At 47.3% G+C, this 24,301-nt stretch overlaps 1 protein-coding gene across 4 annotated transcripts in view; it reads left to right on the forward strand.

The window, feature by feature from the left end:
• Positions 1–24,301, forward strand: part of EML1 (EMAP like 1) — a 185,158-nt gene that overhangs the window by 94,291 nt on the left and 66,566 nt on the right. For all 4 annotated transcript variants that reach the window (XM_027066600.2, XM_053224927.1, XM_053224925.1 and 1 more), the window contains exon 2: positions 13,774–13,956. In XM_027066600.2, coding sequence (XP_026922401.2) covers positions 13,774–13,956 — 183 coding nt within the window. The remainder of the gene's footprint in view (positions 1–13,773; positions 13,957–24,301) is intronic.

Below are 24,301 nucleotides of genomic sequence, written 5' to 3' on the forward strand. Positions count from 1 at the left end.
TCAGTCGGTTAAGCATCTGACTCTTGATTTGGGCTCAGGTCATGATCTCATGGTTTGTGAGATGGAACCCCGTGTCAGGCTCTGTGCTGAGGGTGCAGAATCTGCTTGGGATTCTCTCTTCCTCTCTCTGCCCTTCCCCCCCTGCCCAAAATAAATAAATAAACTGGGAGAAAAAAAAACCCTATAAAGTGGAAAAAAAGAATTAGCCATACAGTGTCTAGGTCTTGTAGCCTCTGACAGAAACAAGAAACAAAATCACTTCTGCGGAGGTGGTGTGTGTGTGCACGTGCATGCGTGTAAGCGTGCGTGCATGTGGGGGGGGTCACCAGTATGTGAGGTGTGTCTGTGTGTGTAAGCTCGTTGTGGGATAAGTGCATGTGAGTGCATGTACATGTGGGGGGCACGTGTGTGTGTGTGTGTGTGTGTGTGTGTGTGTGTGCAGTATTAAGTAATCATTTCAAAGATTTCAAGGAAGGGGCACCTGGGTGGCTCAGTTGGCTAAGCGTCTGACTTAGGCTCAGGTCATGATCTCACGGTTCGTGGGTTTGAGCCTCTCGTCGGGCTCTGTGCTGACAGCTCAGAGCCTGGAGCCTGCTTGGGATTGTGTGTCTCCCTCTCTCTGCCCCTTCCTCCCTCCCTCCCTCCCTCTCTCTCTGCCCCTCCCCTGCTCATGCTTGCTCACTTGCTCTCTCTCTCTCTCTCTCTCTCTCTCTCAAAAATAAACATGGGAAGTCTGTTGGCTTGATAACTCTGGTTAGGCAAAATGAAATGAGAGTATATTTCACGATAAAGTAATTAACCCATTTTCTGAATGCTCAACTGGAGAATTTCAAGGCTGTTCTTTCTGTAAGTGATTGTTTCTATTCTTCCTCTTTGCCTCATTCATTATTCACTAGTTGAAACCCAGAAGCTCACCTGAAATGCTGCTCTTCCCGCTTCACCTGTGAGATGATCCAGGGGTGTCTTGTCCTCACATTGCGTCTCTAGCTGGGCTTTTTGCCAAGCTTGGGGCTGGGGGCAGAGCGGGGACTATTTAACTGCTCCCTCACCTGAGTTCCTATACTTCTGTGATGGTTATTTGTTGGCCGGTCTCCTGTGCTAGACTGAGCGGGCTGCAGTTGTGAAGGTCGCGGTGTTCACTGCATCGCCCGCCCTAGGTCTGGTCCTGAAGGGTGCTCAGGAACATTTATTGAACTGGATGGAAAGTCTGTTAGCTTTAAACCTCTAGATTTAACGCTCTGAAGCTCTCCAGATTCAAGAGGCTCTGCTGAAGTTCCTTTAATCAATAGACAATGGCAGTGGTTTTTATATCAGTCAAGGACTGCTGTAGATCCTTTCACGGCCAAGGATATGAAGTGGTAGCACGAGCGTCCATAGAGACAGCTTTCCTGATGGACAGGGTCAGTCCTTGCAGGAAGCGATCGATTTCAGAGCCGGAGCTTAAGTGGCAGGTGCAGCCCAGGGATGAGCAAGACTTGGAGAGCCTGACAGACCCAGTGGATAACAGGAGAACCAGGAGTCTTAGAGCAGAAAAAAATCTGGCACCCTTCAGCCAGGAGAGTGGTGGGAATCTGACAGACTGGGATCCAGACCTGAAGATGACAGAGGCCGTGTTGCTTCTTACACTGTTTCTCTATTTCTTTTGCTATTGGGTGCTATAGCAATCAATGTAACATAATAACGTGGAAGGCTGGCTTTTATTATGAAACGTCTGCCTGCAAATCATTGAGTGAGTGGTTGTTAGTCCTTACTGCTTGTACGATCTAAAATGCTAAAACCTTGTAGTAAGATCTTTTCCTTTTTAAAAATTTTTTAAAATGTTTATTTTTGAGAGCAAGAGAGACAGAGTGCAAGTAGGGGAGGGACAGAGAGAGAGGGGGACACAGAATCCGAAGCGGGCTCCAGGCTCTGAGCCATCAGCCCAGAGCCCGACGCGGGGCTCGAACCCCAACGCGGGGACTGTGAGATCGTGACCTGAGCTGAAGTCGGACGCTTAACCGACTGAGCCACCCAGTCGCCCCTTAAAAATTTTTTAAAATGTTTATTTTTGAGAGCAAGAGAGACAGAGTGCAAGTGGGGGAGGGACAGAGAGAGTAGGAGACACAGAATCCGAAGCGGGCTCCAGGCTCCGAGCGGTCAGCACAGAGCCCGACGCGGGGCTCGAACCCGTGAACCGTGAGACCGTGACCGGAGCCGAAGTCAAGAGTTGGACGCTTCACCGACTGTGCCACCCAGGTGCCCCCATCCTTATTGTTTTAAATAATTAACAGAGAGAACATCTCAAGATAAAAGGGACAGATTCTAGGTTAACTGTTGGAAATTAATAGTCCCCTTTGACTTCCAGGAACATGACGCAGACACCAGCATCTTCGTATCACCAGAGCATGTAGAGCCAAGAGCCTGTTTCTCTCTAGATGATGAGGTAGTCATATGAACAGAGGACGAAATGCGCTTTTCTGCTCTTTTACATAGAATCAAACAGACAAGTCGCTTCATCTTTTTGTGCCACTTTTTACCGTAAAACAGGAGTTTAACCTAGAAGTTGCATCCACGCGTGGCTACTCGGAGGTCTAGGGCTAGGGAAGAGCCACAAGGTCATCTTCTTGTCCCTGGAACCAGAGGTGATATAGGACCTACCTGGATCTGTGACATCACGTGAAACTCAGAAGCTGGCATTTGGCTCCTCGGGAGACTCAAGTCAGAGAGGGAGGTGTGGGTGTGATGCGTGGTCCACCCTCTGACCACGAATCGTGTGCCATCACGGGAGGGCTTGCTTTTACTCCAGTGCAGGCCTCTCTCGTGGACCAAGCACTTACAGAATTTGTTCAGCAACTGTCGTGAACGCTGATTTCACTGAAGACCGGTGTTTGCTTTCAGCTGCTACGAACAACGGTAGTCACAACGGCAAGCTACGGTGACACCACACTGCCCTTTGTGTCGAGCACCTGTCTGCCATCGCTGTGTTAGGTGCTCGTGTACGTTACCACCTACCCTCACAAGGACTTCTGGAGACGGGCAGTATTCTTCCGGGAGCGGTCGAGCCATTCGCCAAGACTGGACGGCAAAGCGACGGGCCCAGGGATTGAACCCTCCACAATCTGAACCCCAGAGCCGTGCTCTTCCTGGAGTCCCAGGGCCCAGGCAGCCGAGAACCGGTGACACGGATTGCCAGCCTTCCTGAGAACTGGTTTTCTGAACCGTGTTTGGCCCTCGACAAAATGCCATCACGAGGCTGGGATCTGTAGCCCTGAGAAGGTCCGTCGCTGGTCTAGGATACAGAGGAACTCGCGGAGCCCTTAGCCTGCTAAGACAGCTGCGTTACGGACTTCACGCCAGCGTGGGTTTGGTTCTGCGTCAGATTAAATCTCATCTGTCGCTTTGCCCGTTCCGTCAGCCTGTGCAGCCTGATCGCGGACAGTTAGTTTCCTGAGGCTCAGATAAGGGACGCCCCGCCTATTGTGTGTAACCAGATCCCCGCGCCTTCCTCAGGGAACGAGCAGGTGCACAGTCCTTAAGGTTCCAGTTCATCCAGAAGTTTAAAAAAGCCCCAGAGGTGAAAATACAAAGAATATTGTCTTTTTCAAACCTCCCTCTAACTCCACAAGGTGTAGTGATGCTGGACAAGAATGCAAACACTTTGAAAAAAAGATAAAGCTATTCAGTTACTAACACTGTTTTAATGACCTCCGTGGGTACATTTTGGGGCTACAAGCTACAAGAATGAACATTACTTTAAAATATATAACCGGGTGGCTCTGTTGGTTGAGCATCTGACCTCGGCTCGGGTCATGATCTCATGGTCCGCGAGATCAAGCCCCATGTCCGGCTCTGCGCTGACAGCTCGGAGCCTGGAGCTGCTTCGGATTCTGTGTCTCCCTCTCTCTCTGCCCCTCCTCCACTCATGCGCTGTCTCTCTCTCAAAAATAAATAAACATTAAAATCAATCAATCAATCAATCAATCACATAACTTGGGGCACCTGGGTGGCTCAGTCGGTTAAGCTTCTGACTCTTGATTTTGGCTCAGGTCATGATCTCACAGTTCACGAGTTCAAGCCCCACATCAAGCTCTGTGCTAACAGTGTGGAGCCTGCTTGGGATTCTCTCTCTCTCTCTCTCTCTCTCTCTCTCTCTCTCTCTCCCCCCCCCCCCCCATCTGCCCTGCCCTGCTGTATGTGCGCACTCTCTCTCTCAAGTAAATAAACTTTAAAAACCTTAAAAAAAAATAACATACACAACTTGCTAGGGGGGTTAATCATCTGAATTGCCAATCGGATAAGGTTTTTCTTTGATGGAATTCAGATCCCCTCTCCCATCTTGTGCCCCAGAATGCTGGGAGATGTTCAGAGGCTGGAAGTGGTTTGTGTTGGTTAGACCAAGCTTTGGGTTTTGTTTTTCCTTTCGCCAGTTTCTTCGCGAACTGAATTTGAATTTGTAAAGTCAGTTGAACAACACTGGCCTTTTCTATACACACGAAGGTTAAGAACTACAGACAGCTCACACTGCTCCCAAGAAGTCCTGCAGTCTGTTCCTGAGAGTAGCTACCTGAGGAGCAGAAGTGAGACAATCCATGTAGGTTAGTTAGGGTAGCAGTTCCGGCAGGATTTTCAGAGCGCTGGGATTACGTCACGGGGACCAGTTCAGCAAGTCTTGCAAATAGAAGCTCTCTTAAGCAGACAGATCTTCAGTGTTTAAAATTTTTCTCTTTAACGTTTATTCATTTTTGAGAAAGAGAGAGACAGAGCGCGAGCAGGGCAGAGAGAGACAGAGCGTCAGAGAGAGAGGGAGCCACAGAATCCGCAGCAGGCTCCGGGCTCCGAGCTGTCAGCACAGAGCCCGACGCGGGGCTCGAACCCACAAACCAAGAGATCGTGACCTGAGCTTAATTAAGTTGGACACTTAACCGACTGAGCCACCCAGGTGCCCCTGGACCTTTCGGTTTGTAATCACTTGTATTTGAAGGTAGATATTGAGGTGGTCGGAGTTTTGTGCTTTGGGTTTGGGGAGGTTTTTATTTTAGGTAAAATATTAAAATTAGGGTTTTTTTTTTTCCCTGTACAAATTTGGCAGTATAATTAAAATGGAATCTGATTTCTGCACTTTTATGAAAGCCATCTATAGAGCACGCTGAGGCCACAGTGATCCTATTTTTCATTGTAAATTTTTAGATGTGTGTGGGGGTGTGTCTATGCAAGGTGGTGTGGTAGCAGCCAACTTTGTCCTTTTCAGGGCTGTGCCGGCCCCCACAGCCAATGTGCACTGTCTCTCACAGCTGCTGTCTACGCAAAACAGCCCCTGACTCACAGAAATGCACGACTCTACGTGCCAGATTCTTTTATGACTTGGAAAACATGTTTTATTCATAAAACACTAATTTCCAATTGATTTTTTTTAATATTTATTTATTTTTGAGAGAGGGTAAGCAAGGGAGGGGCAGAGAAAGGGGGACTGAAGATCCGAAGCAGGCTCCACGCTGTCAGCACAGAGCCCGATGCGGGGCTCAAACTCACCGCAAGATTATGACCTGAGCCCAAGTCGGATGCTCAACCGACTGAGTCACCCAGATGCCCCTCTAATTAATTTTTTAGTGCTATTTTGCATAACAGTGTTCAGACAACACATGGGGATTTTGAAGGAAAGGTTAACTTTGGTGATTTTTATCAGTGATAATAATTAACAATGACAACGGCTGTAGGCTGATTGTAGCCTGCATTTATTTATAAAGCATTTACAATATGCAAAAATGCATCCTAAGAGCTCTACGTATATTAACTAATTGAATAGTACAGCAACCTGCTGAGGTAGACAACTGTTGTTGTTCCTGTCTTACAAGTGGGGAAACTGAGGCACGTGGAGATACAATAACTTGCCCTGTGTCACACAGCTGGGAAGTGGCAGGGCTGGGATTTGAACCCCTGTGACCTGACTCCCGCGTCCGCGCTCCTGGTGACTAGCGGTATCCCTCTTCTGGAAGTCCTCTCCAACACTACTTTGGCTCTGGAATGGCTTCACTCGATCCTTCTTCCTGAGGCCGGAGACCCTCCCAAGTTAGGTCTGCCATGGCCCAGGTCCCCGTGCGACAGTTGCTACCCGGGCTTGCCCTCCCTTTGAAAGATTTTATTCAGCTCTTGCCTTGCTTCTCAGGGGACAGACAGAGCTAACCTACCTTTATATCCACACCCCCCCCTCCCCAACTTCTCCCTTCCACTTGGCTTGCCCTGATGAAGTGGGACTTTCCTGCTTTCCCATCCAGGTCAAGGGACAGAAGGAGAAATCACACAGAACTGCTGTCTGTTCGCAAGAAGCGGTGTAGACCTTAGGGGCGGTCTCTTTCCAGTGAGCCGCAGGTGTTCTCATTGGAATATGTCTTTGCTCAGATCTCAAGGCGTAATAGCCACCAGCCTCAACAATCCAAATAGCAACCCCTAACTGACAAAGCCAATGGGTAGACCACATCTCCCTTGGACTCCCCAAAAGTTATTTTATTTTCTATGTTAACATTCAACAAATCTGCTCTTTGGAGACTGTTCTACGTATCTTAACACAATATAGATTCGTGTAACCCACCACCACTGTCAGGATGCGGAACGTTTCCGTCATTCCCCAAAACTCTGGAGTGCTGTGCCCTTACCCCAACTTTTGGTAACCCCCGATCTGTTCTCCTTCACTGTAGCTTTGTCTTTTGGAAAATATCGCATAAATGGAATAACACAGCACATAACCTTCGGAGACTGGCTTCCTTTGTTCGGCGTAATACCCTCCAGATCCACCCAAACCACTGTATCAGTAGTCAGCTTCCTTTTTATTACTCTACGGAGGTAGCACGGTTTATGCAGTCACCAGTTGAAGGACATTTGAGTTGGCTGCAGTTTTTACCGCTTCCAATTTTTGTGTACAGGCTTTTTATGAATGTGGGTGTCCATTTCTCTGGTGAGTCTGGGTCATGCGCTATGTGTATATTTAACTTTGTAAGAAACTGCAAAACCATTTTTCCAGAGCAAGCGTACCATTTTATGTGCCCACCAGCAACGTAAGAGGGTTTCATGTGCCCCATATTCTCGCTGCATCTTGTTTGGTCAATAGTTTGTATTCTGGCCACTCTAATGGGCGTGTAGTGATATCTTGTCTCATTGTGGTTTGAATTTGCATTTCCCCAACGGCCGTTGATACTGAACATCTTTTCATGTGCCTGTTTGCAGTTTAGCAAAGTGTCAATGAACTCTTTTGCCTATTTTTTAATCGGGTTGTTTGTTTTCTGACTGTTGGGTTTTAAAAAGTTCTTTCTATGTCTCCATCAACTGGGAGAGAGAGAAAAAAAAGACATAGTCACCAGTATTCCCAACGGAAACAATACGAATCCTACTTTAGGAACGTAGAGAATGGAATATGTAGTTCTTGGAAGGCAAGGAGTGTGAGAAAAGATGATTTGCCAATTCTTACCTCAAGTTTGATTTCTTGGGAGAGATAGGTCTGTGACGTGTTTTTAAAGAGTTCTACAGTGTTTCCCTCATAGGATCTGTTAAGTTCTACATGTATGTGAATGCTTGATGAGTTCTTTGGGTTGTCCAGCATTTAATACCCGTTATTCTGTCTCAAGTACCATAGACACACTTGAAAAATGTTTGTGTATGAAACTATTATCTGTTACTTAGAACGTCGACAGAACTTGAATTGAGGGGCATGGCAGATTCATATCCAGTAAGCAGAAATTACAAAATGGTAGATTTCAATTTCAAAGGCCACGATTCTCTGAGTACTTCTTATGCTTCTCAGTTCCCTTGTCTTTGTTTCAGTTGTTTCCGTTGTCTGGAATGTGGCTCTTCTTGCCTTTCTACATAAATGTTTTTATCCATCAAGGCCAACCCCTGCTTGCTCCTGTTTTCCCAGATGAAATCCAGATACCCATTTACCCATCTATTCATCCATGTTCCAAATATTTATTGAGTTCCTACCCTGTGTTACATATTAGGAGAATAACTCGGTGGACCAGCAGAAAAGATTTCTGCTTTTATGGAGCTTACATTTGATCGATGTTCTCAGAGAGCAGCCAGCTTCTGATTTCGTTGATTTTCTTTGTTTGTCCATGTTTTATCCCACTGACTTCATCTCTTTTCTTATTTCTCTTCTTTTTGCTTGATTTCGTTTCTAACATTTATTTATTTTTGAGAGACAGAGCAAGACAGAGCATGAGGGGGGAAGGGCAGAGAGAGGGAGGGACACAGAATCCAAAGCAGGCTCCAGGCTCTGAGCTGTCAGCACAGAGCCCAACGTGGGGCTCGAACTCATGGACTGTGAGATCGTGACCTGAGCCGAAGTCAGATGCTCAACCAACTGAACCACCCAGGTGCCCCTTGCTTGATTTTGTTTTAATTTGCTCTTCTTTTTCTAGTTACTAGTGAAAGTTGAGAATCATTGATTTGAGGATTGTCTCCTCTTCTAACAAAGAGATCTTAAAGCTATTAATTTTCCTCAAGGACCTGCTTTAGCTTGTCCTTGTGTGTCCCACACATTTTGAAATGTTACATTTTCACTATCGTTTAATTAAAAATATTTTCTAAGTTGTCCTGTGATGTTGTCTTTGACTTAATGATTATTTAGAAGTATCTTGTTTAATTTACAAATAGTAGGGGTTTTCCGTGTGGTCTTGTTTTTGATTTCTAATTTAATGCCACCGTGGTCAGAGAACATACTCTTCTAGTCTTTAAGTTTGTTCCGGTCTGCTTTTTTTGCCCAGAACCTGATGTGTCCTGGTGAATGTGTCGTGTGCACTGCCATTGTTGAGTATAGTTTTCCATACATATCAGTTAAGTCAAACTGGTTTATAATGCTGTTCAAAACTTCTATGTCTTGAGTGATTTTTTAAAAATTAATTGTCCTATCAGTTGCTGAGAGAGGAGTGATGGAATCTTCAGGAATAATTGTGGAATTGTCTATTTCCCACTTTAATTCTGTCAATTTTTGCTTCGTGTATTTTAAACCTCTGTTATTGTGATTGTCTTTCTGATAAATTGATCCTGTTTTCATTATGAAATGGTCCTCTTTATCTCTGGTAATACATTTTATTTGGCATCTATGTTATCTGATTATTAATATTTCCACTCTAGCTTTCTTATGCTTATTGTTTGCATGCTATGTCCTTTTCTTTATTCATTTATTTTCAGCCTGTCTGTGTCTTTGTATTTAAAGTATGTATCTTGTAGGCAGCCTATAGTTGGGTATTGGTTTTTTTTTTTTTTTCCTGACATTCTCAGACTTTTAATTGATGTGTTTAAAGAAATTAGTGCATTAATGTAACACCAGTGTTTATTGCTATGTTAGGTTTGGGTTTATCATTTTACTTTTTTTCTCCTATTTGTCTACTTTTTGTTCCTCTTTCCTTCTTTTCTCTCCTTTTGGATTATTTGAATATAGAATTTCAATGTAATATTTTTGTTGTTCACCTATACTTATTTGCATTATTCTTTAGTAGTTCTCTGGGGGTTACAATATACATCTTTAACTTTTCACAGGTCTCTTCAGTTAATAATGTATAATATTAAAATCTTGTGTAAAATATTAAAATCTCATATAAAATATTAAAATCTTATAGATCCATATCTTCCCCATCCTTTGTGTTATGGTAGTTATATGTATTACATGTACACACCTATAAATCTTACCAGTGTTAACAATTTTCATCTTTATTTTTTTTTATTTTTTTGAATGTTTTTATTTATAGTTGAGACAGAGACAGAGCATGAGCAGGGGAGGGGCAGAGAGAGAGGGAGACACAGAAGCCAAAGCAGGCTCCAGGCTCGGAGCTGTCAGCACAGAGCCCAACGCGGGGCTCAAACTCACGAATCGTGAGATCATGACCTGAGTCGAAGTCAGAAGCTTAACCAACTGAGCCATCCAGGTGCCCCTATAATTTTCATCTTTAAAAATGTAAAGGTTTTTAAGAACATTAACAGGAAACTGCAAAAAGAAGAAAAAAGTCTTGAACTCATTCAGATATTTATCACTTCCAGTGATTTTCATTCTTTCTGGAGTATCTGAGTTTCCATCTTCTATAATCTCCCTTTACCCTGAAGAACTTGCTGTGGGACTTCTTAGAACATAGATCTGCTGGCAATGAATTCTTTCAGTTTCCATTTATCTGAAAATGCTTTTTCTTTTTTTTTTTAAACCTTCACTGTTAGAGGCTACTTTTGCTGGATATAGAATTCCGGATTGGATTTTTTCCATTCCGTACTTTAGAGATGTTGCATTCTCTTCTAGTCTCCATCCATGGTCCTTGCCCAGTATAGACCACGTCAGTTTGCTCTTGCTGCTTTCAGTACGTGCCCTTAATCTAGTTTTCAGCAGTTTGATTACGATATACCTTGAGGTGGGTTTCTTGGTGTTTATTTTGCTTGGAATTTGTTAAACATTTTGTTGTTTTCTGTTTCTGTCCTTCATCAAATTTAGGATTGGGGGGGAGGCCTTTATTTTTCAGATTTTTTTTCTGCCTTGTCCTCTTTCTTCTTCTGTTCCAACTTAATGTACATTGGACTGGTTGAGGTCATCTAACAAATCCCCAAGGGACTTGGTTAATTTTTTTCCCCCAATTCTTATCTCTGTGTTCTTTACCCTGGATACTTCCTCTTGCCCCGTCCTCAGGTTTACGTGTCTTTCCTCCATCACGTCCATGCAGCTGCACCCGTTCAGTGAACTCTTTACTTCCGAAAATGTGTTCTTCAGTTCTGAAATTTCCATTTGGTTCATTTTTATGTTGTTTCTGTTTCTCTGCCAGTAATTCCCCCTTCTCCACTGAAATTTTCATTCACTGGAAATAACCTCATTTTCCGTATCTGTTAGTTCCAACATTTTGTTCATCCTGGAGTTGGACTCCATTTATTTTCTTTTCTCTTGAGAATGTGTTCCGCTTGTTGATTCTTAAGTATGTTGAGTAATTTTGGATTATATCCTGGACATTATGAATCTTAGGTTGTGGGGATTTTGTATTCCATGATTTCCCTCTAAGAAGTGTTCTTTCCTTTGTCTTAGTGGCTGCTTTCCTTGGTTGGACTTGAACTGCTAACTGCTTCTTGGGCAGTGCCTCCGATCTCAGTTCTGATCTTCTGCTCTTAGCTGTAACACTTGACTCTGTTCTATGCGGGTGTGATCCGCAGGTCAGCCAGAGATGGGATAGACAGAGTTTGGGAATCCCCCCGCTCTGGCTTCTTCCCTTCTGGGATTTCCCCACTCTCTTCAGTGGTCACAGTTTTTGGACTTCACGTTTTGGCTTTCTTAGCACAAAATGGCTGTGGGGTCTTCCCACATGTACCCTTAACCCCACCGCGAGTACCATTTAACTCTGGCTAAAAGCCATGGAAAGGAGTTTCTTGTATATTTTTCCAAGTGAGTGTAAACTCCCCACCAGAGTTTATATACCTGTGTCTCCTCTCCAGTACCTTCAAGTAGTTGCTCTTTGTGTAATTTCCAGGCTTAAAATTGCCTTCTGCAGGAAGGTGCTGTCCACAAGGGGTCTGTCCTACCTGGAAACAGGCGCAACTCTGTGGTACTTAGGTTTTATAGTTGGGACGTAGAAGATAATCAAGCAAGAGCACAGTAATGCTATGAAAGGAATAAATAAGGTTGACGTGATCGGAGCACCAGCCTTAGGTAAGGTTGTTAGGAAGGTTCTCTGAAGAGCTCTGTTTGAGCCGACACCTAAGAACAGAAAACAGAACAAGCAAAAAAAGCTTGTTAAGAAATGTTTCAAGCGAAGGCAACAGCAGATACCAAAGAGAGAGAGGTCAGTGTGACTGAAGCATGGAGGGAAAGAAGGGACGATGTGAAATGGGTTTGCAGAGGCCAGGAGACCTTATGGGACACGGGAGGCCTTGGTAAGGAACTGGCGATTAACAGCTCCGTGCGAGAGGCTGGGATTGCCATCGAGGTCACGGGGTGCTTAGCAGACAGATCATGTTACTTTGTCAGACTAGCCGGCCCTTAACAGGCATGACTGATACATGGTGTAGTCTTGTTTCGTTTTCTTCCGTTATTTTAACGAAGTAAAAAATCGTATTTATGTGGTCTTAGATTCCACATTGCAGCTAACTTCTATAACGTTACCATCTCTCGTGTTTTCATCGAATAACAAAGATTATCCATAAGTATCTGAAGAGGCTATTAAAATACTTCTTCCTTTCCCTACTGCGTGTCAGTGTGAGGCCAAATGTTCTTTATATACTTCAACCAAAATAACATAGCACAGCAGACTGAATACATAAACGAATCTGGTTCTTCGCTAGTAAGTCAGCCATGAAAGAAAATTTTTAAACAGTCAAAGATGTCAGTCCTTTCACAAAATTATTTTCGTTTTTAAAAAGATAGCAGTTTCTCCATAAAAATGGGCTACTTAATATGTGATACTTTGGTTCTTTGTAGCTGAGTCATGCTCACATATTTATAAAATGCTGTTTTAATTTTCAGCACAGCAGATACTGATAGACACAATTCACACACACAAAAGTGATTTGTGGTCCCCAGTAAGTGTTGCTGATGTAAAGGAGTCCTGAGGCCACAGTGTCTGAGAAGCGCTGTGTTAAGGCTATTTTATGTGGGAAAGATAATACATCACGATAAATAAATAAATTATTTATTTATCACGAGAGAGAGAGAGAATGTGAGCAGGGGAGGGGCAGAAAGAGACGGAGAGAGAGAGAATCCCAACCAGGATCCCCGCTGTCAGCACAGAGCCTGATGTGGGGTTCGAACTCAAAAAACCATGGGATTGTGACCTGAGCCGAAACCAAGAGTTGGACACTTAACTGACTGAGGTACCGGGGTGCCCCAAGCCTTTTTTTTCCCCAAAATTTTTATTTAAATTCCAGTTAGGTGGGGCGCATGGGTGGCCCAGTCGGTTAAGCGTCCAACCTTGGCTCAGGTCATGATCTCACAGTTCGTGGGTTTGAGCCCCGCGTCCAGCTCTGTGCTGACAGCTCGGGGCCTGGAGCCTGCTTCGGATTCTGCGTCTCTCTCTCTCTCTCTCTCTCAAAAATAAACATTAAAAAAAATAACTTCTAGTTAACATATAGTGTAACATTGGTTTCAGGGGATAGTGTTGTCTTGGGATTATCTGGCCAACCCTTCAGTTAGCATGGTCAGAACAAAAGCGAGACGGTGATGGGGGCAGGGGGTGGATTTCTGCCATGTGAGGGGAGATGCACGCTGGTCCCTCCTCTACCTCTGAGGTCTCCAAATGTCATGGGAAAGAACATGCATTGGCCCGTGTCTAGAATAATACAATAGCGCTTAAAACCTCAGCTAAGAGGGGCGCATGAGTGGCTGAGTCGGTTAAGCGTCCAACTTCTGCTCGGGTCATGATCTCGCAGTTTGTGAGTTCGAGCCCCGCATCAGCATTGGGCTCTGTGCTGACAGCTGGGAGCCTGGAGCCTGCTTCGGATTCTGGGTCTCCCCGTCTCTCGGCCCCTCCCCTGCTCATGCTCTGTCTCTCTCTGTCTCTCAATAATAAATAATGTTAAAAAAAAAAAAAAACTTGAAAAAAAAAATAAATAAATAAAACCTCAGCTAAGAGGAAATGAAAAGCACGAACAGAATCACTAAAGACTAGAGCAGAGTGAGACGTTGTAGTTCTGTGTTACACGAGACGGCCCGTGGTTTCTGCACGAGAGCAGTGGCCTCCAGAATATGAATGGTACCGTGTCCCAGCAATACGCTCCGGGCGTGCGGGTCGGTCCCATCCCTCCGGGGGGCACTCGAGAGTCACTTGTTCCTCTCCTTTGGTTTAGATGACAGCGCTTCCGCCGCGAGTAGCATGGAGGTGATGGACCGCATTGCCTCCCTGGAGCAGCGCGTCCAGATGCAAGAAGACGATATCCAGCTGCTCAAATCGGCGCTGGCCGACGTGGTCCGGCGGCTGAACATCACGGAGGAACAGCAGGCGGTGCTGAACAGGAAAGGACCTACCAAAGGTGGGTGCCGTAGAGGCATGGGGGCAGCGCTAGACTTGGTCTCGCGGAGGACGCTTGCCCTGGCGGATGCAGGCCCTCCTCAACAGCGACAGAACCTCAGAAGATCAGGGAAGGGCTCTCAGCAAATCCCAAACCATCACACGAGGCAGGACAGGGTCTTTAACTTTACTTAGTTATCTTTGGCTTGACATGAGGGGATCGTTAGCCTGTGGTTACATGTGCAGGTGGCCAGAACATGCTTGTGGAGTCAAGGAGGGAGCCATCCAGGGGCCACCCACCGCTGGGAGCACAGGTTTATCTTGCAAGGCAGAGCCGAGCACAAGGAAACCCCCATGATCCTCTGGGTGCCTTGGAGTCTGTTCCACCCAGAAACTTTCTGACAACTCTCCTCTCTTTCCGTGTACTCAGCTTCTGTGCTGCCATTCTGTTCAGCACAGCCACCAATTAATGATCCTACGCCACAGCGAAGCTCTGCCCAGGACTGGGGGCCCCCAAGGGGCAGGCCCTTCCCTGAGGAGCTCAGAACCCGCAAGCTTAGGAAGCTCCTTCCGGGCACAGCCTGCTGTGTCCTTTGAATGTCCTACTCTGCTGTCCAGGAGAGCGTAGCCAGCTACAGAGTCTGTATCTCGTGGGTTTCTGGCAAATTTATTTTTTTTAACTTTTTTAATGTTTATTTAGTTTTCAGAGAGAGACAGAGAGACGGAGCACAAGCAGGGGAGGGTTAGAGAGAGAGGGAGACATGGAATCCAAAGCAGGTTTCAGGCTCTGAGCTGTCAGCATAGAGCCTGACAGGGGGCTCGAACCCATGAACCGCGAGATGATGACCTGAGCCGAAGTCGGATGCTTAACCGACTGAGCCACCAGGTGCCCCTAAAACATTTTTTAATGTTTATTTTTGAGAGAGAGAGAGAGAGAGAGAGAGAGAGAGAGCGAGCCAACACAAGCGGGGGAGGCACAGAGAGAGAGGGAGACACAGAATCTGAAGGTGGCTCCAGGCTCTGAGCTGTCAGCACAGAGCCTGACGCGCGGCTTGAACCCAGGAACCACACGAGATCATGACCTGAGCCGAAGTCGGATGCTTAACCGACCGAGCCCAGGCGCCCCTGGTTTCTGGCAAATTTAAATCATTTCATTTCCCTGTGACGCCCGTGAGTGAAATATAAGAAAGCACTATTTGTGTTTGAAGTAACTTTGTAGTGACCCTCCTCTTAAAATTTTGCAAGTACGACGCCTCATAGAAGTTTCCTGCTAATCGTACTCGGTTGCCTGATGTCCATTTTGAACCCATAGACCTTGCTCATCTTTTACCAGATCCCCGCTCCTTGTGGCTAACTTTAGGAAACAGAATTCATCTTGGCTGTCAAATTCCTTTACTTAAAACATTGCAGATCACACTGCTATGTAAATGTCCCTTTAAAATTAGCTTTGTTTGTTTGTTTGTTTGCTTGGATTTAACGAATTATTTCACACTTTCCATGTTTTTCCTGGAGTCAGGAGAGGGTACTGTCTGATGTCACATATGCTAGTTTTCTCTCAAGTCCTTGGCTACATTTTCCCATGTCTGTAGGAAAAAATGTATTTCTCCTTCCTTCAGGGTAATCATCACCAGCTCTATGTGAGATATACTTGTGGACCACGTTGACATGTTTTCTGTAATTCATGTATCTGAGCATAGTTGCTACATGATGTTACAATGTTACGTTAATTTCAGGTGTACCATTTCTACCTTACGCCCTGCTCACCACAAGTGTAGCTACCCTCTGATACCATACACGAATACATCTCAAAGAATCTTTTTTTTTTAAATGTTTATTTATGTTTGAGAGAGAGAGAGAGAGATCGTGAGTTGGGGAGGGGCAAAGAGACAGAGTGTGAGCAGGGGAGGAGCAGAGAGATAGGGAGACACAGAACCTGAAGCAGATTCCAGGCTCCAAGCTGTCAGCACAGAGCCCGACACGGGGCTCGAACTCATGAGCTGTGATATCGGGACCTGAGCCGAAATCGTACACTTAACCAACCGAGCCACCCAGGCGCCCCTCGAATAATCTTTTTAAGTACTGTTTTTCTCCTTCTAAGTTACAAAGTCATTAGGGAATTTTAAATAGAAACTAAGTTATTTTAGGTATTCTTGACCTACTCAGCTTTCCAAAAATAAATCTGATGACTACTATACCCTAAAGGGTACATTTGAAGTCGTTGCTTTATATAAAATTTCAGACTTCCAATACGTCTATTTTTAAAAAAAATTAGGGAAAAAAAATAATGCAAGAGGCCTGCCTGTTTCTTTTCTTGATTAAGAGTAAAGTTTTATGAAACTTCCTCTAAGAGAATAGTTTCTTTTCATAGTGAGATCTGATGTGTTTTTTTTAACATAATATTGTTTTCATAAGTAAAAGTAAATCACGGTATAAAGCCGGAGGGTCACGCCGAGAAATAGAACAAAGGTCATAAGAAAGCTGGTGAGTGGGGTGGCATCCCCCACATGGAACGGGCCATGACTTTCCCGCCTCGTAAGCAGTTAATTACAGGACAGTGGAACTGGAGGTGGGGAGGTGGAGAAGTGGGCCCATCAGAGGCTCTGGGTCGCTGCTTTCCTTCGGGAGAGAGCCGTGTTGGTACATGTGCACCTGCCTCTGGGTAGCTGACACTCAGGAGCCATGGTTCAGTTGGGGGATCTTCCAGACCGGACGGATTTGACACAAACCTCCTCTGTGTGTAAAAGGCCGCTTCACATTATTTTGGCTTGCTGTCCTCCTACAGGCTCGAAGCAGACAGGACTCAGGGCATTCTAACTTTTAAGTATTAAGTGATGTTCCCCCCCAAGGTCAGTTGTCTGAACCTTAGGGTTCAATGTTCTGAGCTTTGGGCACCTAACTTCGTGCTGTTGGCCCAGCGACAGGAATGGTGGTGCAGCAAGAAACCGGCCACGCTGGTAGGCAGTGAGCTTTCAAAGTGCTCAGCACGGCTCAGCTCGAAGGAAGTGTGTGCCGTGTCTGTGCCACAGTCACCCCGATGGGCAGACCTCAGAGTCTATACAGTAGCCCCAGGGTTGCCCGTGAGGCTGTAAATCCCTTTCCATGGTAGTACTTCACTTTGTTCGAAGGTCGAAGCTTTGACTTACTTTATTCTTCACGTTATTCTTCTTCGTATGACTTCACTCGCGTAACAATGAGAACTGCCTTCTCGGGAAAATAATTCACTAACAGATCAAGTTTGTGGCTTCCTGAGACAGGGGGGAGATTGTGGCCAAGCCATCAGATGCTGGGCCTGTGGACACAGAGTGTATATAGGAGGGAGCTGTGACTCACACCGCTTTTCCCTGGCAACATTCTCCTGGTGCCGGGATTTTTAACCAGTGATGCCGTCCTGGGGCTTAGGAGTTACTAAGTCTCCACCGAAGCCCCCCCAGACATTGTTATTCGTGTTTTCTTTTGCCTTTGGGGTTTTTTTAAGTATTGAGAACGGGTTGCCCTGTCACGCTTCTTACCTACAGACAACCTCAGACCGCAAAGGTTGCCCTGCTTATGTCAGATTGACCTTCAGATGCGGAGATTTGGTATGTTTAATTTTGCTGACCTTGGGTTACCCTGTACTGGGGAGAAGAGAATCAAATAGATTTCCCTGCTACCTAACAATGCGGTAAGAAGACCCCCATGTATACTGATTGCTGTTGTGAGTATAAATACAGAAATGTGCTGTATGAATAAAGGAGTTCATTGCAACACCATGCATATTGGAGAATACTTGGATAGAAAGGAGCAGAGGGAGGGGCGCCCAGGTGGCTCGGTCGTTTAAGCGACCCACTTCAGTTCAGGTCATGATCTCGCGGTCCGTGGGTTTGAGCCCCGCATCAGGCCCTGTGCTGACACAGCTCAGAGCCTGGAACCTGCTTCAGATTGTGTCTCCCGCTCTCTCTGCTCCTCCCCCACTCACGCTCTCTCTGTGTCTCTCAAAGATGAATAAATGTTAAAAACAAAAAAGTTTTTAAAAAAAGGAGCAGAGGGAGTGCAAGCTACAGGGGCCAAAAACTGCAGCACTCTGTATGATCGAACACTGGGTCCTCGTTAAAAACGTTCACGTTACTGGTAGCAACAGGGAAAGCACCTGTGCATCACATTAAGAGTCACAAGCAAGATAGAAACCTGTATACACTGTAAAATTCAAGTTAATAGACAAATCTACGCAAAAAGACTGGAAAGAAGTATAACCAAGTGTTTTCATTGACTTTTTTTTTTCCCGAGTGGTGGGATTGTGACCTTTTTTTCTTCTTTATACGTTTAGTTGGTTTCTAAATGTTCTTTGGAGTAATAAGCAGAAGAAATTCGTGTTTTAAACGTGACACTTTTCTGGGGCGCCTGGGTGCCTCGGTCGGTTGAGCATCCAGCTTCGGCTCAGGTCATGGTCTCACGGTTGGTGGGTTCGAGCCCCGCGTCGGGCTCTGTGCTGACAGCTCGGAGCCTGGAGCCTGCTTGGGATTCTGTGTCTCCCTCTCTCTCTGCCCCTCCCCAGCTTGTGGCTCTGTCTCTGTCTCTCAAAAATTTATTGTTAAAAAAAAATTGGGGGGCACCTGGGTGGCTCAGGTGGTTGAGCACCTGACTTCAACTTCAGGCATCATCTCACGGTTCGTGAGTTCAAGCCCCGTGTCGAGCTCTGTGCTGACAGCTCGGAGCCTGGAGCCGGCTTCGGATTCTGTGTCTCCCTCTCTCTCCGCCCCTCCCCTGCTCATGCTCGGTCTCTCTTTGTCTCTGAAAAATGCATAAACATTAAAAAAAATTAAAGTAAAAATGACTCCTGTTTTACCACGTAAACTGATCTTCACCTGCCCTGAGGACAGGAGCAAGGAGCAAGTGCCCAGAGGCTGGTGGCCTGTTCTCAAGAAGATAAGGAGTCTTCTGATTTGGAGTTAAATTCACAATAGACCCATTGTATGTATGCATGGCTGATTTCCATCTCAGCGCCAGGGGAGTGCTGTGACATTTTAATGGAAAACGTAGTCCTTGTCCCAGTATCAGGGATTGTCCGCTTTGTTCCGTGCTCACCAGCAAGTAATTCATATTTACCACTTTAAATGTTGCTCCTGTATTCAGGCCTAATTAACTCTGCCTCAGGTATCTCGGATCACAACTGAAACGCTACATTAATTCTTCCCACATCGCATTCAGGGTACCTGACTGCACCCTGATGTCCAAAGCATTCTGTCCTGGATGTAGCCGCGGCCGTGGGATAATAGCTCCCACTCCTCCCGTGCCTGCTGCGCTCGGACCCGGACACGATGCTAACACCTTTCCACTCCTCACTCCCAGTGCTCTGGGAGCCCTGCAGGGTGGGCGCTGGGATCCTTATTTTTAAGAAGCGAGGGCCCGGAAGGGTGGTGACTTCTCTGAGGCTCCTTGAAGTAAGCCGCGCTGAGTCGGGCCGGTCCTGTGTGATTCCTTTATTGCTCTGTGCTTCCCAACGTCCCTTGAGATGTGAGCTCCCAACCATCCTGCCCCCCCCCCCCCCAATGAATGCATTCCAAATACATGCCATTCATCATGCATTCTCTTTTGATTTTAGAAATTCTTCTTTCGTGCTGTGTGTCTACGTTTTGCCCCTAGGAACAATTGAAATGTTATTTTAAAAATCCCGTTTATGAACCAGCAGAATGTCTCCTATCTTAGTGTCGTATGGAAACAGAGGAGTCATTTATCTCAGCACCTGATGAGCGGAAATTGCGTGTGAGCCCTTCCCTCGGTGCAGTTTCTCCTCCACAGTTGTAAACGTTGCCCGTCTGAAGATGACGGATTGTCCTACAGGCTGCTCTCGTATCCTCCTGTCCTCCCCCTCGCAATCCAGGCTGCTGCCTGTTCACACTGGACGTTAGCAGGTGTTTTTTCTTCCAGAACATTCCCTTTATGGCAGCCGCCTTTCCTCCTTGAGTGGCTAACCACGTCCAGATGGGCAAACCTGGCAGCGACCTGAGGAGGCGTCACGTGCAAAATACGCAGTTACTAGGCATGTTGGTGGCAGCTGTGGTGCTCTTGACCAAGCCCGTGGCCGTGACAGCCTGAGGATGTTACCAAGAGCGGCACAGCCAGCGAGATCTTGCCAAAGTAGGGGTCTCTCCACCTTCTTTGCCACTTTGAGGTGGTCACCATGCCTCCCTGCCATCCTGTGTTTTCTTTCATGATTGCATTTTTTTATTTTTAAAAACTTTTTTAATGTTTATTTTTGAGAGAGACAGAGACAGAGCGCAAGTGGGGGAGGGGCAGAGAGAGAGGGAGACAGAATCCGAAGTAGGCTCCAGGCTCCGAGCTGTCATCACAGAGCCCGACGCGGGGCTCGAACCCACGAATCGCGAAATCGTAACCTGAGCCGAAGTCAGACGCTTAACCGACGGAGCCACCCAGGCGCCCCTTCTTTCATGATTTCTCATCAGAGCTTTAAGAATTCTGTTTGTTTTGAGGACACTCTGTGACAGTGTGACGTACGGGATCCGTTACACCCTGTGCGAAAGCCACTGCGGGCAGTTGATATCCTCTCCGTGGGTTTCCACAGCCCTATTTTCCCTTTCGGGAGAAGGACAGAACGAGGTTATGACGAGACTGGATTTGAGATCAGTGCGGTCTGATGGACACGTACTTGTGTTCCTCTGTGGGGGCATCACAGCAGGTCCCACCATCAAGGAGCCTCCCATCGTGGATGGAGAGGACAGGTGAACAAACAGACGACTGCCATGTGGTGTCCTGGGTGTGGTGACACAGGACACCCCTGGCACAGGCCAGGGAAGTGGGAGCAGGGAGGAGGCTCGCCCAGCCTGGTTTGGCGGGGTGTGTGTGTGTGTGTGTGTGTGTGTGTGTGTTGGGGTGGGGTGGGGGTCCTGGACGAGGGGCCAGAGAGGAGCTGGGTACAAGACATCCTCCTTGGGCCCTCTGGGTCCTGTCTTTTTTATTTTTTAATGTTTATTTTGTTTATTTTTTGAGAGAGAGAGAGAGAGAATATGAGCAATAGAGGAGCAGAGAGAGAGGGAGAGAGAGAGAATCCCGAGCAGGTTCCCCGCTGTCAGCGCAGAGCCCGGCTCGGGGCTCCATCTCCCAAGCCGTGAGACCATGACCTGAGCCGAGGTCAAGAACTCAACCGACGGAGTTACCCAGGCGCCCTTGTGGGTCCTTTCTTTACCCTCCTCTGGCCAGCTCCACAGGTCAGCCTGCAGGGACCACGCCGGAGGCCCTTGCCCTCCCCCTCCCAGTTAGGTCTGCACACGGGGAGCCCTCGCTGGGGAAGGAGGGGAGAGAGGGGGGCCTTCACTTCCTTGGCTCCTGCCGCGTGGGGTCCCTCGGGTTGGCTGTGTCCCTCCGCTGAATGTTGCTTCTGCTCCCAAAGCAGTTTCTCTCCCTTTAGGTTCAGGTGACTGCTCCCCCCATCAGCCCCTGGGGCCCAGGAGGGGTGACTCGCTCTCTGCTGTCAGCCCAAGAGACAGAGCAGCATACCTGGCCGGCCTGCCCCCGGAGCAGGGTGTGCAGAGATCTTGGGGACACGCCTCCCAGCTCAGGCATCGTCTGCGACCCCCTCTGCTCTGCAGAGTGAGATTAGCTCATCTGGAACAACAGTGTGTAAGCCAGTGCTCAACTGGGAGGCCCAGACTGGTGTAGGAGCTGGGAGAGGCCATCCGGGAGGGCAGAAATGCCCAGGAGAGGACAGCGGCGTAGCCTGTGGGTCTCAAAGCGGGGTCCCTGGAGCAACGGAGGCATGCCCTGAGAGCTTGCTAGAAAGGCAGATTCTTAGGCTGCACCCCAGACCCAGGATCGGAAACACTATGGGCCGGAGCCCCGCTTAGTGTATCGTAGCATGCCCTCCAGGTGAGTGCACACACCCACGTTCGCTAGCCCAGCAAGAGCAGAGCTGAGGAGGTGGAATGTTTGGCTTGTTGGTTTGTGGGGGGCACACGGAAGCACCTGGGGACACGTTAGGAAAAATACAGTCGTACGGATAGAATGAGAGCAGATGGCTGAGGTTACAAAAGCCCAGATCCTGACTGGCTGGGTGGCGGGGAGGTGCACTAACCCAGGAGTCGGGATGGTGGTGTCCTCTCCCCTCCCCGGGCTGGTTGTGAAGTAGGAGCCCCCAGATGTGCAGGTCCCTTGTCAGTCCTGGTTACGTGCAACATGGTGCGGTGGCTCCTGGGGGCCGTTGGAGGTGGTGGTGAGGGACATCAAGGTGAGGGTCACGGGGAGGCAAGCCTGGACCCGGCTGACGGAGCGCCCCGGAGACCCATCCTTGGGGCTAGGAGTCGTGCTGCGGGGACAGGCTGGACAGGCAGGAACGGAAGGGACAGACAGGCTCACATATGGGTCGTTCTCATCTCTAGGGCTGCCATGACAGGTGACCACAAACTGGGAGGCTTATAACAATGGATGTATTCTCTCCCAGTCCTGGAGGCCGGCAGTCCGAGATCAGTGCTGCTGGACTGAAATTGAGGGGCGGGCAGGCTTGGTTCCTTCCAGAGGCTCTAAGGGAGTCTGTCCCAGGCCCCTCTCCCCACTTCCGTGGCTGCTGGCCACCCTTGGCATTCCCTGGCCTCTGGACGCTTTGCTCCAAGCTCTGCGTCCACAGGGACATGGCCTCCTCCCCAGGGAGGCTCTGTGTCTCTTCTCTGCTCCTCACAAGGGCACCATCATTGGGTTCAGGGCCCACCCTAATCCTGTATGACCTCATGTTAACTAATTACATCTCCAAAGACCCTATTTCCAAGTAAGGTCATATCCTGAGGTTCTGGGTGAACATGAATGTGGGGGACTCTGTTTAACACAGTACATGTACTTAAAAAAAAATAACAACCCAGAATGGGGCCAAGATGGTGGACAAAGCAGAGAGAGGAGGAAGAGTGGCCGTGACAGTGCCTGTCTTCCTGCTGGGGAGGAGGGTCCTGGGGACCAGCACGCTGTGTGCGAGAGAAGATGGGGAATCGTGGTTTGGGAGCCGTGCTGCTTCCACTGAGGAATGCTAGCTCCCAATGCGCCCCAAGCCCTTGAGTGAGCAGGTGCTCGGGAGATGAGGAAAGAGAGCATAGAGGGTGGCGAAGGGCTTCATGCTCTGGCTAGGGAGCCGCCTGTGGCTTTTGCCATTTTCGGTCACATTTAACAAAAGAAGGAAGCTGGGACGCCTGGGTGGCTTTGTTAGTGAAGCGTCAGGCTTCGGCTCAAGTCATGATCTCGCAGTTCATGGGTTCGAGCCCCATGTCGGGCTCTGCGCTGACAGCTCGGAGCCTGGAGCCTGCTTCGGATTCTGTGTCTCCCTCTCTCTCTGGCCCTTCCCCTCTCGAGCTCTGTCTCTCTCTCAAAAATAAATAAACATTAAAAAAATTTTTTAAATAAAAAAAAAATTAAAAAGAAAGAAGGAAGCCTAGCCTTCTGCTTTAGGGGCCGAAAAGTTCTGGTTCATTAAACACTTGGCATTCTAGGCAGTTTTGTTATTGTTTTCAAGAACATAAATTGAGGCAGATTTAATTCTGTGATGGACAAAACAAATTCTGCTAGCATTTCAAATAATTTTGTTTTTTTAATTTCAGAGTAGTGTTAGATTTACAGAAGAGTTACAGGGATAATACAGACAGTTCCCATACACCCCGCACCCAGGTTCCCCTACGATTAACGTTCTACATTTAGTATGCCACCACGGTGATACATTTTTATTAATTAAAGGCACACTGTATTTAGATTTCCTTAGTTTATCCTTAATACCCTTTTTTGCTGTTGTTCCAGGATCGATCCAGGATCACATTTGTCTCCTTAGGCTCCTCTAGACTGACAGTTTCTCAGACTTTTTCCTTGTCTCTGATGACCCTGACAGTTTTGAGGAGCCCTAGTCAGATGGCTCATTGTCCTTCACCTTGGGTTTGGGTAGGTCATGGGTTTTGGGGAGGAAGACCGTAGAGGTAAAATGCACGTCCTTCACATCCTGTCAAGGTCACCGGTAGGACTCATCACTGTGACGTTGGCCTGGACAGAGTTTGCCAGGTTTGTCCACAGTGCGGTGACTCCCCCCGTCCCCACGCTGGACAGTGCAGAAGGCAGTCACTATGCTGCCCACACTTCAGGAATAGAGAATTGCACTCCACCTCCTTGAGTGTCTACGTAAATTATCTGGAATTATGCACGGGAGACGTATCTTTTCTCCCCCCATTTAATCATTTCCTCCGTTATCAACTTGTATCGGTATGGACTCATGGATACTTGTTGTATACCTCAGGCTGTGATCCAGTACTGCCTTATGTGGTTTGTTCCTGCGGGTTTCCCAGCTTTGGCTACGGGGAGCTCTTTCAGTTGGCTCTTGAGTGCCTCTGACTTGACCCCATCAGTATAGGGGT

The sequence above is a fragment of the Acinonyx jubatus genome, chromosome B3 (genome assembly GCF_027475565.1).
Source record: "Acinonyx jubatus isolate Ajub_Pintada_27869175 chromosome B3, VMU_Ajub_asm_v1.0, whole genome shotgun sequence".
NCBI classification, from domain to species: domain Eukaryota; kingdom Metazoa; phylum Chordata; class Mammalia; order Carnivora; family Felidae; genus Acinonyx; species Acinonyx jubatus.